The 18,727-nt window shown below is 28.0% G+C and overlaps 3 protein-coding genes across 6 annotated transcripts; all 3 read right to left on the bottom strand.

Moving 5' to 3' along the window:
- Positions 1–148: 148 nt before the first annotated feature.
- LOC124953918 lies at positions 149–3,258 on the bottom strand. The gene has a single exon (XM_047505984.1). It carries the CDS (start codon positions 3,250–3,252, stop codon positions 1,096–1,098), a length of 2,157 nt encoding a protein of 718 aa, XP_047361940.1. The 5' UTR covers positions 3,253–3,258; the 3' UTR covers positions 149–1,095.
- Positions 3,259–3,442: 184 nt separating this feature from the next.
- On the bottom strand, positions 3,443–10,720 carry LOC124953919 (receptor-type tyrosine-protein phosphatase U). 3 transcript variants are annotated; one of them, XM_047505985.1, is made up of 14 exons: positions 9,706–10,720; positions 7,508–7,781; positions 7,275–7,399; positions 7,102–7,189; positions 6,126–6,202; positions 5,861–5,995; positions 5,565–5,705; positions 5,316–5,476; positions 5,067–5,202; positions 4,689–4,938; positions 4,522–4,598; positions 4,172–4,411; positions 3,687–4,031; positions 3,443–3,585 (listed from the first exon to the last, which is right to left on the bottom strand). In XM_047505985.1, the coding sequence occupies exons 1-14, from the start codon at positions 9,706–9,708 to the stop codon at positions 3,505–3,507; spliced, it is 2,133 nt and encodes a 710-aa protein (XP_047361941.1). In that variant the 5' UTR covers positions 9,709–10,720; the 3' UTR covers positions 3,443–3,504. The 3 variants fall into 3 exon arrangements, with proteins under 3 accessions (XP_047361941.1, XP_047361942.1, XP_047361943.1); XM_047505986.1 differs by lacking the exons at positions 7,275–7,399; positions 7,508–7,781; positions 9,706–10,720 and adding an exon at positions 6,573–6,768; XM_047505987.1 differs by lacking the exons at positions 7,275–7,399; positions 7,508–7,781; positions 9,706–10,720 and adding an exon at positions 6,573–6,758 and having other exon boundaries at positions 7,102–7,172.
- Positions 10,721–11,748: 1,028 nt separating this feature from the next.
- LOC124953940 (golgin subfamily A member 1) lies at positions 11,749–18,520 on the bottom strand. 2 transcript variants are annotated; one of them, XM_047506037.1, is made up of 8 exons: positions 17,933–18,520; positions 17,414–17,801; positions 17,200–17,288; positions 16,970–17,098; positions 15,023–15,415; positions 12,845–13,372; positions 12,523–12,753; positions 11,749–12,455 (listed from the first exon to the last, which is right to left on the bottom strand). In XM_047506037.1, exons 1-8 carry the CDS (start codon positions 18,041–18,043, stop codon positions 12,300–12,302), a joined length of 2,025 nt encoding a protein of 674 aa, XP_047361993.1. In that variant the 5' UTR covers positions 18,044–18,520; the 3' UTR covers positions 11,749–12,299. The 2 variants fall into 2 exon arrangements, with proteins under 2 accessions (XP_047361993.1, XP_047361992.1); XM_047506036.1 differs by having other exon boundaries at positions 11,750–12,455; positions 14,888–15,415; positions 17,933–18,519.
- Between the last annotated feature and the right edge of the window lie 207 nt (positions 18,521–18,727).

The raw sequence follows: 18,727 nt of genomic DNA, 5'->3' as shown, positions 1-18,727 counted from the left end.
ATGATAAGAAATTTAAAAAGAATCCTAATATTTTGTGATGAACTTTGTAATTAAGAAACTTTAGTTTTATTTTATAAATAAAAAATAAAATGAAAAAGGAACAAATTACTATTAGAGTCTATACAAGTATTCATACTGACGCATCTTATTTCTATTAACAATTATCTTATTTACTTTCCATCGATATATTTACAGAACAATATTTCATTTCTGTTACAATAATGTTTTTCTAACAATTTTATAAACACTTAAGCTACATTCTATATAAACACATCTTATCCAAGTCCTAATTTCCCTTCTTTATAATGATTAATAATCTTGTCAAATTTGGACTGTTAAATATTTTGTTGGTCTATGATTCTTGTTCTGATAACAAAAGAAATAATGTGTAATATAGACCAACATTTTACAAATATATTTTTATTTTGTATAAGCAGTATAGAAAAATGATCCAAATCCTTGCCTTGATGAAAGTGACACATGGAAAGCCAATTATTATTCTAAATAATCTGCTATATCCATAATTACATTTGGAAACAAATGAAAAATTATTCATTATTAAAAAGATATGCATACATATACATACATATATATATATATATATATATATATATATATATATATATATATATATATCATATGTAAACATATACAAGGCAAGGCACCTCAAAAACCATTGACTAAATGATACAAGTTATATTACACATACTTTTTTGTATATATTTTAGTATTGTACCACTTTCATTTTTGACAGTGTTTAAGGGATCATGCTGTTCTTTATGTTTATGTCCATTATTATCAAAGGCTCGATCAAAAAGGATTGCAATCCTGTCCAATTTTATGAATGTCGCGTAATGTTTATTGTAGAAACCAATAATACAATCCGCATCGAATGTCCATTATATCCTGTACAGCATTAGAAATAAGTGTTAAATTTTTTACGATTAGTATAGCTAAACAGTAGTGAAACAGTTTAAGTAAAACATGATTCACTATATACGTAAGGCTCCTGTCCCTGGCATTGTACATTTTTAATGCAAACACAATGTGTTTTTATTATGGAACATTATCTACAAGTAGATCTACATACATGCATTATAAAGGAAAGCATTTGGTCCGCTTTTGCTCAATAACTGACTGGTAGTCAACCTTAGAACCAAGGGTAAAGTTCTCTAATTTTGTATCTTCTTCAGCAGAGACTTTGCTCAATTGTTTTTCAGCGCAATTCGGCACTGTTTTAGATGATACGATCTCATAAAAATCATTGGTCCGTCCCTGAATTTGTACCATTTTCTGAGAGCTACTTTCTTTTTGAAACATAGGATTAGCAACTTTTATTTCAAGACAATGATTGTGTTTTGCCTTTGTTGCTTGTTTTATTTTCATATCCATCTCTTTCTGTTCTTGTACATTCCTTTTCTGTAAAGGTACATTAAAAATATCCGATAGGTAGAATTTAGAATCTACTTCAGTCTGAGAAGTTAAATCTTTTGCAGTGGTTAAAGAAATTGCTTTAGAATCTATTTCCTGTTTTTCTTTAAGAACATGATGTAATGGCAAATATGTTTTTTTACATTGAACTGATTCTATTAACTTTGAAAGTTGTTCTTTTCTTTCATTTTGACTATTTGTGCTTGGTTCGCTTCTTTCACTTGCAATATACTGTCTGCTACTTTCATGTCTTAATGTTTCTTTCTTATTTAAAAAAATCTGTTTTGGTATTTGAACAAACGTTTTGTCTACATTAGAAAATTTCTCCCAAGAAGGTATATTCAGTAAACTGCTTACTTTGCGTAATTCATTAAACATATCTAATGTGTCTTGCAAAGGTTCAAAGAAAATTTGCCATTTTTGACACTTCGAAGTTGTATTTCTAACTATTTTTTTATCTTTTACATGACTAATTTCTTTCAATTTGTTTAGAGTGATTATTTTTTGACGTTGTTCTTTTACATTGCTCGATGTATTTATTAGTAGAGAGTTTGAAATGCACTCTTTCAAATTTGGTGTACTTCCGCCGATTTTTAAACTTGTACAAATACAATCAATCGTTGAATGAGTCATACATTTTTTTATTTCTTCTTGTTTCTTAAAAAAGCTACTCCATCTATCTAATTCTGTGAATGAAGAACCTATATACTTACTAGAAGAAACACTTCGTTCATTTACGTTTATTTTGTGTTTTATTAATGTATCTATACTATTGAATCGTTGTTGCATGCTAAGTTTCGAATTATTCGTTATTACATCTTTCACTAACGACGAACAAGATCCGGTATCGATTACGTTATCTAATGAAGCTCTTCGATAATCTCGGAGAGGTGTCTTTCGAGAGAAAACTTTATCTAAATCATCTGTTTCAAAGGAATGTATTGTCACAGAAGAACTTTGACCTATATCAGAATATCTTCTAATAGGTAACTCTATCGTTCTAGACTTTTTCAATTGTTTTTCTTGCTGATTATTAGTTTGTTCAATACTAGTTTGAATATCTGCTGTTGTTGTTTCGCTGATACTTTTAAAATTAACAACAAAATTTTCTGTAACATTTGTCGTATCAAAGATAAATTTTTTCAAAGAACTGATTTTATTTAAAGTAGGTTGTTCAAGAACTTTTCTTGATCTAATCTTCTGAAAACAAGGTTTACGAATGGTGCCAAGATTCGGCGACGATCTTATTAAAAATGGCATTTCTTCGGTTTTCGATTTTCCAATTTTCTTCATTAATGGTCGATTTTTATTCTTATCCTGTGGACGATGTCTTTTAAATGAACGTTGATTAAGTCGATCGTGATCGTGATTATAAGAACTTCTCGACTTATTTTTTGATTTTACTTTTTTACATTCTGTATATGGCAATAAAGAAGCCTCTGTTATTTTTATTGTATCGGACGGATTAAATTCTTGATTTGGACAAGTCTCATCTAACAATGCGATTGCATCAACTAAATCCATGTAAGCCTTTCTAGGCGTAATACCGATAGCTTCTATTTGCGGAGTTTCTGTTTCAACACTACTATCCTTTTTTGAAATTAACTTAAGTTTTAATTCTTTAGTAACGTGTGAGCTTGAGGAGTCGAATTTTCGATGAATCATATATTCTGACGAGCTGTTTGGAATAGAGAAGTTCTCATGGTACCATGGTGTGATATCAAGGTTTTCTGGTCTAGTAGCACGTCCCGATGAAATTATCCTATCTTTTGTTATATTTCTATTAGTAATATGTGCACATTCTTCTAATGATTTCATCATAGATCTATTCCATAATATCTTTTGTTCTGCAGAACTTTCTGCAACCTTCAGTTCTTTGCTACTAGGAGTTTTATGAAATGTGGAACCGTTTGACAACTCTGGCAATATCACTTTTGTAGTTTCATAAACAACGTGTCCTTGAGCACAAGGTAAAATTGGTTCACCATCCGTTGAAGCTTCTTCTGGTGTTAATGGTAGCGCTGCACCACGACCAAATTCTATGAACCACAGCTCGTCCCCCAACTCGCTTTCTCACTTTTTTTCGTTCATATCTTTGTTTAAATAATGCAGCACATAATGTAGAACTAAGTCGTAGCAATACTTATACTCTGTCTAAAAAAAAAAAAAAATCACACAAAATTTATATTGTTGTTGTTGTTTTTGCTGTTGTTTTTATGTTATCTTATAATTTTTTAATATGTATTAATGCCAACCATATTCTCTATTAGCTGAGGCCGATGTCTACGCACTGTTTTCACAGCTTGAAATATATCTACTTCTCCGTGTTGTATTACTTGTTCTATACATGCATTGGCAGCACAATAAACACCACAACGACTTCTTCCATCAGGAGACACGACTGCTACTGGACCATAATCCGTTCTTTGTCTCCAACGTTCGACCATATTCATTAATTCTACTAAGCTATTTGTAGATGTTGGTACTTTATGACCCATAGGCCAACACGTTAATTGAAATAATTGAACTGTTTTTGGAGGTGCTTTCACTCCTGCCATTAACTCAGGTAATGAAATAATTTTTTTATTTATTCTAAATACCTGTAGAAATATATCCCATATATTTGTAGATACATATGATGTATATAAATATAAAAAGATGAGTAATATAAACAAAAATATTTCACTTGAAAACTATGTTACAAAATATAATTTATGAATAAGATTTTTATTGTACTTACCCAAGTTTTAATATTCGTATAATGATTATGACTAATATGATCAATAGTAAATACAGGACCATATTTTTTGGAATGCCTTCCTTCGGGCCAAAAACTTGGAAAATTTGTAGAACCCTGAGGTGGTACACATAATACAACAACTGCTGCACATTCATAATCATAAACCAGAGACCAAAATTCGCCACATGTGTTTCGTAGTGGCCACTCAGTAACAATGTATTCCCTTGGTTTTGTGTAGCCCTATTATAAATTATCATAATTATAAATTAATAGAATCAAAAAAAAAAAAAAAAAATATATGTAGATATTATATATATAAAACAAACAAAAAAAATGCATTTTAAACTTACATCCACAAAGACAGCATTTATATAATCTGTGAAATTGTTCCCTTGGAAACTAGTAAGGTATGGTCGAAAATTATCAGCTAGGTAAAAGAAATAATCATTTAAAGTAATCTATAGAGTATAACATGTCTGATATTTTTTTTTCTTTTTTTTTTTTTATAAAAACTTACGTGGTACAACCAAAACATCTCTATTCTTTTCACGATTATCAGCTCTGTGTCCTCCTGCACAATCTCCGATCGTAAATCGTGGAGTTTGCTTACATATTTGTTGATATTCTCGTAAATACTCGTTCATTTTAGTAATAGGATTTTTTATACCTTTTTGTTTCAAACGTAGCGATAATTCCGAAACTGGAAACCATGAAGTACCACATATTACAAATTCTTCCAATGTGTCGTATACAAATTTGTACTGTTCCTGTAAAGATATATTTCATTTGCATTTACTATGAGTTAGAACATTTTTATATGAAATTAATTCATCGATACCATTTGTTATTACCCCTCACAATTATTATTATTTTTTTTTTTTATGATTTTACATACTAAATTTTCTATCAGTCCTCTTCTACTTTGTCTCAACTTCTTTAAATATCCAAATACATCAAAGGCATCTTCTTCTTCAGCTAACTCCATATTAGCATCTATTGCAAGATATACTCCTGATCGACCACCACCATCACTTTAATTGTGAAGAGAAAATAATCATAAAGAATATAAGAAAGTTCAATGTAAAATAAAAAAAAAGTTTTCAATAATTCTCTACATAGTAATATAACGTTTGTGAAGACTTACTTGCAATGAACTACCATAGGACCTGATTCATTTTTTATGGTAGATCCAACAACTGCTCTAACACGACGACGAAATTCTAACACTGCATTACCAAAGGGACATGTATGAGAGTGCCATTCAGTATAATGAAATTGTAATAATGTTCTCTCTTCACAAATTTCCTAAAAATATTAAGATGTGAAACTTTTATTTTAATAAAATATTTCATACAAATTATACATTATCATATAATATATTGTTATACATTACATCGCTTTCATCCTTTTTATAAAGTTTTATTGTACGTATATGAAAATTGGCTAATTGCTCTTCCTGTAATATAGAAACTCCGATACCTCCATATTCTTCATCCTTGTCTTTACTCGCTGGCCAATACTGGACGCACATGACCTACGAAATTGTTACACAATACTGCAGAAATTATGATATGATAAATTACAACATGAAATATCATGTTGTAATATTAATGTTAAATATTTGGGTTTTTTTTTTTTTTTTTTAAATCTATTCTTATAATAATTAAATCTAATCAAATACTGACTTACTCTTATGAAGTCAAAAGTTTTCGTAAGCATAACTATACATGATGCTTTTTCTTGCCAAACCATTCGCCAAAATTCTGTTACAGTATTTTCCATAGGACCTTGAGTTACAATATAAGCATTTGGTTTCAAGATACTCTACAATATAAAATGAGGCAATAAAAGTTAATAGAATTTTGACAAAAAACTTCAATGCTAATCAAATTAATCTTCAATTGTATTTAATGTTCTATTTTAATGTATCAAGCTAAAACATTGAAATACTTACATCCACATAAGATGCATTAACATAATCAGAATCTGTTTCACCCTCTATTGTATCCAAAACCACTCTATTATAGTCATCTGTAAATAATTGTGATTATTATAACAAAACAATTATGCAGAGTAAATCAAGATATGGGATAAAATTTTGATCATATTATTATAACAATATTTTACAAAGAGGATTTCCATTGTATTAAGAATAGGATTTAAATTGAAGAGAAATTTAAGGCAAATAAATAAAACTAGAAAAATAAGAGAAATATTTATCTTATTTATGTTTTATTTAAGAAATAAAATTTGCATTCATTGTAATAATTCAAAAAAATTAGATCATATGCGATAATTTGCAAAACATCAATATCTACACATCACCAACTGCAACGAATAGTCATAACGCATTTACTAAAAATATACTAACTTACCAGCAACAGCTAGTGATAGCACTAACCGTTTGTAGTTGGCGTGTCTTCATTGGCAGGCACTAGTGTAGGAGTTAGATCCATATAATGGGATCTGAATTCAGTGTAGGATCCGGATTCGAATATTCGGTATCCGGATTCGAGCTGTCGTGTCATGTATTTATCTGGATGTCAAGGAATCCGAATATCCTCAAATCTGGATCCCACGAAGAGTCCTAGTACAGTCTAATATTTTATAAGTTTAAACATGTCAACCACCATCGCATAAAAAAAGCTTATAAAAAATATTTTCTAAAGTACAAAAGCGCATATTTCAAAGCATTAAAACGTTCCTGTATCATAAAACAATCTCTGCTTAAATGTCATGACAGAAATTTAGATAGAATTTGAAGCTTAAAAGATCACACAATATTAAAACAAACAGAATTAGTTCTTTTGTTGAAACAAAACATTTCAACATTAACAATAACCACTAACTATCACTTTGGATTAAATAATGTAAAACAATTTGTTTTTTGACAGTACAACACTCTTATAATTAATATGATTCATACTTACATGGAATACATTTCTGGTTTTGATTCTTTTCTTTATTCACTGGTTTTATAGCATGTCTACATGAATGTGACTCTACCTTTGCTGCTGTCTGAAATTTGAAACAAGTAATATTTTAAATACATGTTTAATTATTAAATTTTATCAAGAAACTACATTAAGATATTATTTCTTACTTGAAATTCTACACGATATAGAACTGGAAACTTTCTTCGAAGCTCACAAAGCTTTGGAAATTGTAAAAGTTCAGTTGGTGCTGAAGGCAATGTAGTGCTCATACTACTACTAAGTTCTTCTGTCGCTAAACATATAAGAGTAACATTATGGCTTTTGGATTTTTTGTTTTTATTATTTAATTTATAAGTAAATAATATAGATTCAAATATATCGATTGAAGAAAAGAACTTACCAAAAGAAATGAGGCCACTGTTTAACATTGATAATTTAATTTGACTTGGAATGGAAACCAAGCTATGTCCAGGATTTAAATGACGTTTTCTAGGTGGCTTTTCTGGCGCTCTAGGAGCACTTCTACTTCTACTGTGATGATGATGTTTTCTATGTGTATGGGAATGAGAATGAGAACCACTAGCAATTGAAGTGGCTCCTGTACGATCAGAGCAAATACTGCTCAAACCTAGGACACCACCACCGGTCGATTGTGTTCTTAAAGATGACATTTTCTGAAATGATAATATTATTACTTTAATATTAAATATATCATTTTTATATGATATATTAACAAAAAATATATAAAACATTAAAAACATTGAAACTATTATTGACATAAATTTTTAGAATTTAAATTACCTGTGAATTATTAAATATAGCCAATAAACAATATCTGTTAAACTATCTGCAACTTTATAAAACTATTCTTTCCAAAGATCCATCGTCAAATATTTTATAGTAACAAATCTTTTTAAAAATCCTTATGTCATATACATGTTATCAACATTATGTTAGATTGTTTGTAATTTTTCATTTCAGATTTGAAACAGCCTAATAACAAGTGATAAAATCTACAAAAAGAATCAAATATAACGCAGAAATTATTCTTAATTATATAGAATGAAAAATAATACTACTATAAACATACTACTACAAACATGCCAGATAATTTGATTGCAATGTATCAATAGCTGACTAATTCTTACTTGTTTTCATAAAATTTAGGATTTCCGTTTAGATATATTCCAATATATTGTCTCTTGACTTTTCAATAAATACGCGCTTAAAGTCCAAAAAATTGTAAATCTACAAAGATCGAAGAGGTTAATTAATTTTTTTCAATTGAATGAATGATCTTATGGAAGCTATTTTTCGTATAATTAAATTAATAAAAATTAATAATAAATTATAATCATATTAACAGAACAATCATTCAACATACACATTTTTTACATTTCAATGATAAAGTATTATTATTAAACATTATGATATAAATTATTGAAGATCTATTTTTATTAATTAATTTCTTAAAATAAGACGGAAAGAAAAATTTGGATTTAAAAATTGCTTTATGCATGACATAACATGTATCATTTGATATATGCATATACAAATACGAATGAATTCGAATAGATGACTATCCGGTAGTGGCTCCCTCATTTCAATGATAGGTTTCATAGAAAGGCGCGAAAATGAATTATTAACCTTGATATTAGAAATAGTTAGATAGAGAAAAAATTTCTTCTTATTCTATTGTTTTATCTTCTTTTATTTTAAATTTATTTTTCAAATACAATAGTTACTTTATATGATCATATCGTTCGATACAGTTAAATCTATAATTTTGTTACATTTATTCGCGTATAAAAAATTAAATCAATATAAACAATAAACTTGAACATATATATATATATATATATATATGTTATATAATATATATATATATATATATATATATATATATATAATCGAGCATTAAATAAATGCACATTCTTTTTTTTTCTTGTTTTTTTACTTGAAAAGTAAAAACGCAAAAAATTTATTGCAATTCTGTAATGATTCTATAAAAATAATAATTGTAATAATTATAGCTTTGATCTTATTTTAAAACGGATTTTTTTTATAAAAATGATTTATCGTTTTTCTCGGCGATATTAAGTTCGATAGATATTTTTTATTCGATTCATCGCTCTACACAGTGATATTCCATACCGAAGGTTAAACGTCTTCCGCTAAGAATATAAATATAAAAATAAACTCATGCCATCTCTGTCGAAACTCTGTTTCGACCAGAGCACCGTCGTTATTCATTAGTTTTGTATAAAAAATGATTTTCTTTTTTTTTATATATATATATATATATATATACATATATTCGTTCAATAAAAATATGTAATGCTTTACCGATTGATAATCCTTAAAGAATATTTTAATAAAAAAAAAAAAAAAAAAAAAAAAAAAAAAACAATTAATGATAATGATATACATACATATCACATATATGTATATATGACGTGCCTATATATACCATTTGTACAATGTCATTGCAATGGCTCTTTATGCGTATATGTTGAATAATAAAAATCTCGATAGGAGAAGGATCATCATCGATCGATAGTGGAAGACAAACGATAATGTCGTTGAAAATCGACATACCATAACCGTGATTCTCGTTGATATATCGAAGATTCAACCGGCGCCAAATGCGGACATATTACCCGCGTGTTGTGTCTTCTCAGTCGACAAGAGAAATTATTCTTCGTTCTTTTTATCCAAAATGTAGTCTTATATAAAAACACGATAACATTTGATATATCTTGATAGAGGATAAAGGATAGGAAGAGAATAAAGAGGAATGATGTATAATTAACAATTTCAATTTTCTGAACGATTTCACTCTTATTCGCGAACGGTCGATGACGAGAGATGACGGTGGGCGTTAATATAAACTCCGAATATTAATATATCATGTTTGAGAGAGAGAGAGAGAGAGAGAGAGAGAGAGAGAGGAGAGAGAGAAAGAGAGAGAAGCGTGGATAAGTTCGTAGAAAAAGTATGTATATATACGAAGAAGAGGATAATATCCAAAAATGAAGACGTACTTTTCACTTATAATTTTATGTTCGATTCGCGATTACGATTTTCGATTTGACAGGTAAATTTTAATAATTGTTGTCACTTGAGAATTTTCAAGATTTAGATTATTCATCCAAATTATATAGAGTATTTTTCGGGTGATCGTTAATCGCAATAGAGAGAATCTTCTTAAAAGATACGCGATGGATAAAGGAGGAATAAATGTAAAAAAAAAAAAAAAGAATGAGGAGGAAGAAATAAGATTATAAATCCAAGGACAACGAGGATGAGGATTAATATGATAGGAAAGAGAGCAGCGAAAAGCGCGAGGATAAACGACGGCGATCACGTTTCCGAGTGCGAGGTCGATGACAGACTGACACAGAGCGACGCGACAACCGTTGACGGTAAGTTGTATTACTCTAACAAGGAATTGAGAGCCATCGGGGTGGCTACGATCTCCGAGTGTGAATGTAGACAGTGGGGGTGGATGGGGTATAAGGGGCGGGGAGAGGAGTAGTCGGTCGTAAAATGTTGGAGCCGGCAATGGAGCGGTGGTAGTGCTGCCGATGGCGCCGTCGATGTCGACGTCGGCGTTATAGCGCCAGGCTTAGAGCCAAACGAGAGGGGAAGATGCGACGTCGACGCCGACGCCGACGCCGACATCGAGTCTCTTCGCCAAGGGCGTGGTTCTCTCTCTCTCTCTCTCTCTCTCCTTCTCTCCTTCTCTCTCTCTCTCTTTCTTTTTCTCTTTCTTTGGGATCGCGTAATACTCGCCCATACTTCTCGAAAAACATTCTATACCATTGTCGCTATTGTCGTACTTTCGTGCACGCGATCATCGCTCTCAGCCAAAATTTCCAATGCCGATATTATTTTTATATGCTCGAGTCTTTAAATAACGCATATCGCTTTCTACGTATGCAACAGAGAGAAAAAGAGAGAAAAAATTTTATTTTATTATTGTCGAACGAATGAAAGAATTTTAATGTTTTTCTAGATTTCTATAGAGAAAAAGAAACAACCCAAAAAAAAAAAAAAAAGAAAAGAAAAGAAAAAAGAAATATCGATTGATAGGCAACCAAAACTTTATACGTTTACACGATTACATGATTACGTAGTATTCGTTAATTGAATTAGAACATATTTTAATACTTTCTCCCAATCGAAAATTTTTTTGGTAAGCTTATAAACAATTGTTTTAAAGGTCATTCCATTTGTTTTTATTATTCGTTATTATTACGTTCGTATTGATCGTATAACGATCAACGAATAATTTTAAACATCTAAAAATTTTAATATTACCGAAAGAAAAGAAATGCATCATTCCGATGTAGATAAAGAATTTGTGATATATACATATTTGAAAATTTATAACGTATAGTGGCAAAAGCATTTCGACGCGTAAATTGGCGTGCCTGTTCTATTTATTTCTGTCAATGACGACAAAATTATTGAAACTAAAACGCACGATCACAGGATGGCTTAAATACTATTCAATTATGTAGATCCTTTTTAATAAATACAATAGAATATATTTTTTTATTTGTTTTATTTATAATAATATAATTATTTTATATGACAACTTAAACTAAAATATTTATTTTATATTTGTATAAGATAAAAAAGATTTAATTATATGTAAGGAGTCAATAAATACAAATTGTAGAACTTAGATTATTAAATAATTGTAAATACGTTAAATAAGTTTTTTTGTAAAATTATTAGTGCGAAGAGAGAACGTTTTCTTAATAGATCTTTCTGTTTTATCGACAGAGAATGAATGTATCTCTTTAAAGATAATTGTTACAACGGACTGAGGTTAATGCAAGCTTTTTTTCTTTATTTTCTTATCAGAATTTTTTTTTTTTTTTGATATTTATGCATATTAACAAAGTAATTACACATTAATATTTTACATTAGGGTTTATAGTATATAATCCCTAACTACTTTATTCATTTGTACACTATGCTTTTGCAAACAATTTATAGATATATTATAAACTGTGAATATATTACAAAGTTTATACAACTACTATATTTTCTGGATTGATTCATATTCATTTTTCAGAGATTTATTTAATTCTGAAGTCATTTCTCAAATAATCCTTGGTGTTTATTTAGAGTTAGACCATATATTTTTAAATAATATAAAAGTGGAATGTCGATTGCTATCAGCTGGGTGGTATAGCTTTGGCAGTTTGTCCAAAACCCAAATTAGGTCTTGTACCAAACCATGACATTTTCCATTCCAATGTTTGTTGAAGTAAACGTTCTTCTTCTGGTGAAAAATGTAGTAACGTAGCAACTGCTTTTGTTAAATGAAGAGCCTAAAATATAAAATGTATAATTATTATTAAAATATCTGTTTAATTTTGATTATAAACTAATACTTACCTCATATTCTCTGCTAGTAAGAAATTTAATGAGAACATGTTTTAAATATTTAAAGTTAACATCGTCTTTTAAATTGGCATGTTTGGTGGCAGTGACTGTTTTGGATGAACTTGGATTTAAAATAGCAGTGGACGGTTCAGCATCATTATCCAATGATGCAGAAGGAACTCTTAATTCCCGTTGTAGAGTTTTTTTCATATCTGTTAAACGTTGTTGTAAGACTTTGATTGTCTGCAAAATCGAAAAGATATTGAGAGATTTTTCATTTCTCCATTTATATACAAAAGAATATTTTATGTTTTTTATCAATTTCATAGACTACCTTTGTTTTCTCGTTTAATTGTTCTTCTAAATCCAATAAGCTACTTTTCAGTATTTTTTCATTCCCTTCCATCTTCTCCTTACTACGTTCTATCTCTTCTAATTCTGTGATTCTTTGTTTAGATTTTTTCAATATTGTAATAACCTTTTCTAATTCTTCATTCTGAGATTTAAAACTAACTTCTAAATTTTCTATTTTATTTTGTAATTCGTGGTTTTCAATTTCTTGTAATCTCTGTTCTTGCTTAATAATTTCAATATCTTGGGAAAATTGAGCACTTCTTAGCAACGCAGTATCTTTTTCATTTCTTTCTTTCTCTATGCATTCTTGCAATTTTGCAGTTGTTGTTTTCTCTATTTCTAGACTTTCCTTTAACTGGTTTATTTCTACATGTAAAGAAGAATTGTTTGATTGTACATCTTCATTAGATGATCGTAAATATGTTAATTCTGATGTAGCAGCTAAAAGCTTTGCCATAGTCTCTTCTAATTCTGATTTCAATTGATTGGTTTCATTTGAGGATGTTTCCTAGTAAAAAGGCAAATAAAAATTAAGATGAGAAGAAGTACTATAAAATTTTTAGAAATGTATCACAAGAGAGTGTATTACTTATTATATAAATATATTATTTAAAAATATGTAGCTTGTTTTTTTTTTTTTTTTTTTTTTTTTTTTTTTGTAAATATAAGCAAATTAAAAATCAATGTAATGTCAAGACAATAAAAATATCTAAATTAATCTAAGCGCAACATATATTGCCTAATTTTTTTTTCTTCTTTTACTTATTAAAAAAAAGCTTACATTTTCATCCATATTTTTTGTCAATATTTTATTTCTTTAGCATTGTGAAGTTGTATAAAAAATTATATCTGAAAATTTTTATCCGTCAAAAATATTGAGGATGAAAATGTAATTATTCAATACCTGAAATACATATAAAAATAATGTTTTTACAAAATTACTATATATATTTGATTGGTATGTGTACATTGACATTCATTTGTGGTTGATACAGAAATGGGTTTAAAAGTAAAGCAAAAAAATATACATAAGTAATATTATTTTTTTTTTTTTCTTTATTCCACAAATAAACTATACATAACACACAATTATACATAAAAATATTTTAAATTATTAAGCGATCTAATCGGCATATAGATTAAAATAATGCAAAGAAAGAAAAGAAGGATATAAAAAAGAAAATATTTTTCTTTAGGTGGATAATCAAACAGAAGGTAAATAATTTAAAAGAGACTTTTGTATTAATTATTCGATAGATATTATAATATAACACAACAACTTATTTGAACTCGTGCTTAATCACAGAACTTTTATAATTATTAAATTCTAAACTAAATGATTAATCTTTTTTAGTAATTAGATTTCCATTCCGTCTATTCCTTAAATAAACTCAAACAAATGAAAATATGTGCAATATATACAATCTAGGTTGAAAAACAATTTATAGTAATTTATGGTAATTTTCATTTTCAACATGCTTGTTTGAAAAACCAGTTTGTTTTTAACATGCTTATAATAGGAACAAAGTAAAAATCTATTAGTAAATAAAGATATGTGTAAGAAGTAAATACTAAGTATATGTGCGTTAAGCATCAAGCATTTTCAACATGCAATAATAAATATAAAAAGTGTTTATCATTCATAATTTACAAAAAATCTATTAATAAAATTTTAGTGTTTATAGTATAATTGCATAAGCATTCAAAATATAAAAAGAAGTTGTAATGTTATGTAGATGTAATTAGCAATTTTATATATCTGAAAATAATTATTATACATATTTGTTATAGATGTCTTTAATATTATGGAATAATAAAATAAGACTGTGTTGTGTGTGTAGAATGAGAAATATGAAAATTTTTGAATAATTAAAAAAATGCAAAAGCAAAAAGTGTGATGATCTGTTTACTGTAGGGTGTAGGTAATAAAAGTCTTTTCTTCTTCCAGTTTATATACTAAAATGTCTTTCTGGAAGTAAACTAGATTGATCATGCAGCATCACTACATATCGCGGTAACTCACGATTTGCCGCTTAAATTCTTCAACCTCGTCATCGACGCTGGCCCGGAGCTCTTTTAGTTCCGTGGCCATTTCGTCGATGTCCTCGGCCATGCGCAAAAGCTTGGCGTCTTTCGTCGCCATAACAACATTGTTCACCTCTATTTCAGCTTCTAGTTGTTTAATCCTCTGCTTCAATTTTTCTTTCTCTTCTTCTACACGTCTTCTTTCTAGTCCTTCTTCTCCTGCTTGCCTACTGAGCCTTCCAACTTGTGTTTCCAAACTTGAAATTTTTCCAGACCAACTAGTTTTTATATCAGAGAGATGAAGGTGAGCTTCCTCTAATTTTCTCTCTAAAAGAGTTCGCTCTCTCATAAGATCAGCTACTCGTTCATCGTTTGTCATTTGATCATTTGTATCCGAAGCACCTCTTTGTTCCAATACAAAAACTTTATCCTTCAGATGACGGACTTCTTCTTCTGTTTGTGCTAGTTGACATGATAACTGAGCTCTTTCACGTTGCGTTGAATGGCGCAGTGTTTCCATTTCATCCTGAAAATAAAAATATAATCACTATTTTTTTTTTATATGTTACAAATAAATATCTTTTTTTTTTTTCAAGCTTTTTTTTACAAATCTTACCTAAGCGCAGATGATAATTATATTTGGCAAAGATAAAAATATTAATTCCCATAACAGTTTATTGCCAGCCCATAGAAAATGTATTGGAATGACAATACATTAAAAGTGCATAAAATAAGAACATAAATCATGAATAGAAAAAGCTTGCGATAAAAAGTAAAAAGTTTGTGTATAGGCTATTTAGTAACAATACATTAATCATGTTTAATTTCACAGATTGATCTTTATATTACAATGAGAAGAAATTGCAATAAAATACCGCATTACCAAAGATACGTATTTGAAAATTAAAGCATTATATAATTGTACAGTAGATTTGTAATCAGATATATATATATTCATATAAAATTGTGTGTTAAATACAGATACATAGATTAAAGTTAGGTTAATAAGGAATAAAATTTGCAATATTGCTATAGAGCAGTACAGCAGCAAGGCTATGAAAACGTACCTCTAGTGTCAGCAGTAGCGGCAGCGAATTAGCAGCAATTACTGCCTACCCTGATCTCCCATTTTTTCATTTATTAAGATATTTTCCAATCTTCATGCATATGTTGTTTTCACAAAATTATTGCTATCACAATGTTCTTGATATATCACAATTCAAAATAAAAACAACAAATATTTTTAAAGTATAAAACACATTCACATATATCATCAAAATACATTTTCAAACAAAGAGGTCAACCCTCTGATGGAAATAGAATGATTACGGAACATATGGAATGTTCTCTAAATAAATGCAATTCATAATTAATTAACATGAATCTTAAATAAGTATATATAATACAACATATATTTTATATAAAGAAGTAGATATAAAATATAAATGGAAATATAATAGTATAATAAATGTGCAAAGTGTGAAGAATAGCAAAATATGGCAAACAAGCAGCAATATAAAATTTATTAAAATGTAAACACTTAAAAATGATAATTTAAAATAATATAAAAAAATGAAAAAAAAAAAAAACATGCTGGTAAACAATAGTAATTGTTATATATTTTGAAAAAAAAAAAAAAAAAAAAAAAAAAAAAAAGCGTTTTTATAAGATAAAAACATTTCATCAAATTACAATCTATATATATTTAAGGATATATCATCACTAAATACATTGCTAATATATTTAATGATATAAACAAAAACTTTCTTGCCTTATTATATATAGAAAAATGTACATGAATAATCTATATAAATTTTAATATATATATATTACTTTTAAACCACTTAATTCATAAACAACTCTTTTCCTTTAATTATGTATTTATTAATAAAATAAATATACAATTAGTATATTTTTATGAAATATGTTTTTTCTATTATATGCATTGTTCTAATTGTATGTGAGAAAAATCAGTACGAAATCAGTACGAAAACACACATTAAAAAATATAGTATACAAAAATTAATATCTTATATTTTAAAATATTCTTTACTTAAAAAATAGTAGAACATGTACTCACCTGTACATTATTTAATTCATCTTCGTATCGTCTAAGACGGGAAACTTCAGATTTTAGGCTTTCAATTTCTGCTAAGGCAACTTTTAAATGCTGTGATTTTTCTTCCACTTCTTGTTCTTTTGATAGAAGCTGAAGTAATATCAATTGTTAAATAATTATTATACTTTTTATTGTGTTTACAATTAAATAAAAAAATAATAGAAAATAAATTTGTGTAGTATAATACTCACAAGATGTTTGATCTTAGCCATTTCTTGCGTTTGAAAACTTTCTAGTTGTTCTGCATCTTCTTGAAAGTTATATAATTTCTTTTTATATTCTAAAAAACATTTTAAATAATATATAAATAAAATTTAGTTTCTTTAATAGTTATTTAAAATGAATATTTATATATTACATAATCTTTTCTATAAAACTACATTTATATTTTTATTAAATACTAACCTTCTGCATCTTTAAGTGCCAACTCTAATGATCTCTTTGAACTTTCTGTAGTTTGTAATTCTGTTTCTAATTTGATTTTTTCTTTTTCTTGCTTTTCTGCTACTTTTTTCCATTCTTTTTCTTTTTCGGAAAACTTAATCTTCCATTCTTCATTGATTTTATCTATTTTCTTTTGTAACTCCATTTCCTTTTTGGTTATCAATTTTTGCCATTCTTCCTCTTGATTTTCAAGATTTTTAATATCTTTTAAATGTATACTATCATTAAGTTTTAGAGCAAAATTATTTTCTTGTTTCATTGATATTGGCGACGAAGAAGAAGCTACATGTTCTTCACGAGATCCATCCAATGAAGTTTGAGACTCACTAATACTACTAGTAGATCCTGTCTATAAAAAAAAAAAAAAAAAAATAAATAAATTTTCCATATATTTTATAATAAAATAATTTATTTAATAAGAGAAGTGGGACAATACAGAGAAATCTTATACTTAGTAAGTATTATTTTGGGTATAAGTACCTGTGAAATATGTCTAGAACTTATACTGCGGATATTTGCAGCGTTTCGAACTACAGTTGATACATCGCTACCAATTTCTTCACGTATTTTATTCTTCAAACTCGCAAACATGATGTATTAACCTAAACACTAACACGGAACTAACAGATAACACTTGTAAACGTCAAAGTCAACGTCACATAGACAGTCAATTTATATGTTCAAAAAACTTTTATATTAAAAACATCAAGTTAGTAATATTATTTGAAAACAGTTCATTTTTTTTACATATCGTTGTTAATTAATATTAATTCATCATCATTAAAGTAAAGATTTTTATAAGTGACACACATAAGATCGGCTAAATCCGACATTACACATTATCATGCCACCATTTATTAATCAACCAGTAGCGACACTCGAAGATACTTCGATACTGATTGTTCAGATGACTATCCATTTAGCGCCATTTTGTGCGGCTTCAGTTTGAATGTTTAAATTTCTAGCCGAAAATTAACAAGTGACAATCATTTTTACTCAAATATATTTTTATAATTGTTCAGTATTAAGATGGTATATATATTAAATGAAAATAAAAAAGTTTCTCTTTAATTTTTCAATTTTTCGTTACATATGCTTATAAGTTTATAAAAATACAATGTAATGCGTATTATCGTTCATTTTTTTTTTTATGACTATTTAAATATTAACACAGGTGATGCAACATTCAATAGATATAAATGACCTTTATGATTATGTCATATAGTATGACAACAATAGATGATTTTTAATTGTGAAATAAAAAATGAAAATTGC

The sequence above is a fragment of the Vespa velutina genome, chromosome 13 (genome assembly GCF_912470025.1).
Source record: "Vespa velutina chromosome 13, iVesVel2.1, whole genome shotgun sequence".
NCBI lineage: Eukaryota > Metazoa > Arthropoda > Insecta > Hymenoptera > Vespidae > Vespa > Vespa velutina.
The sequence above is the reverse complement of the archived record's forward strand: the minus strand, read 5'-3'. Positions and strand labels throughout refer to the sequence as shown.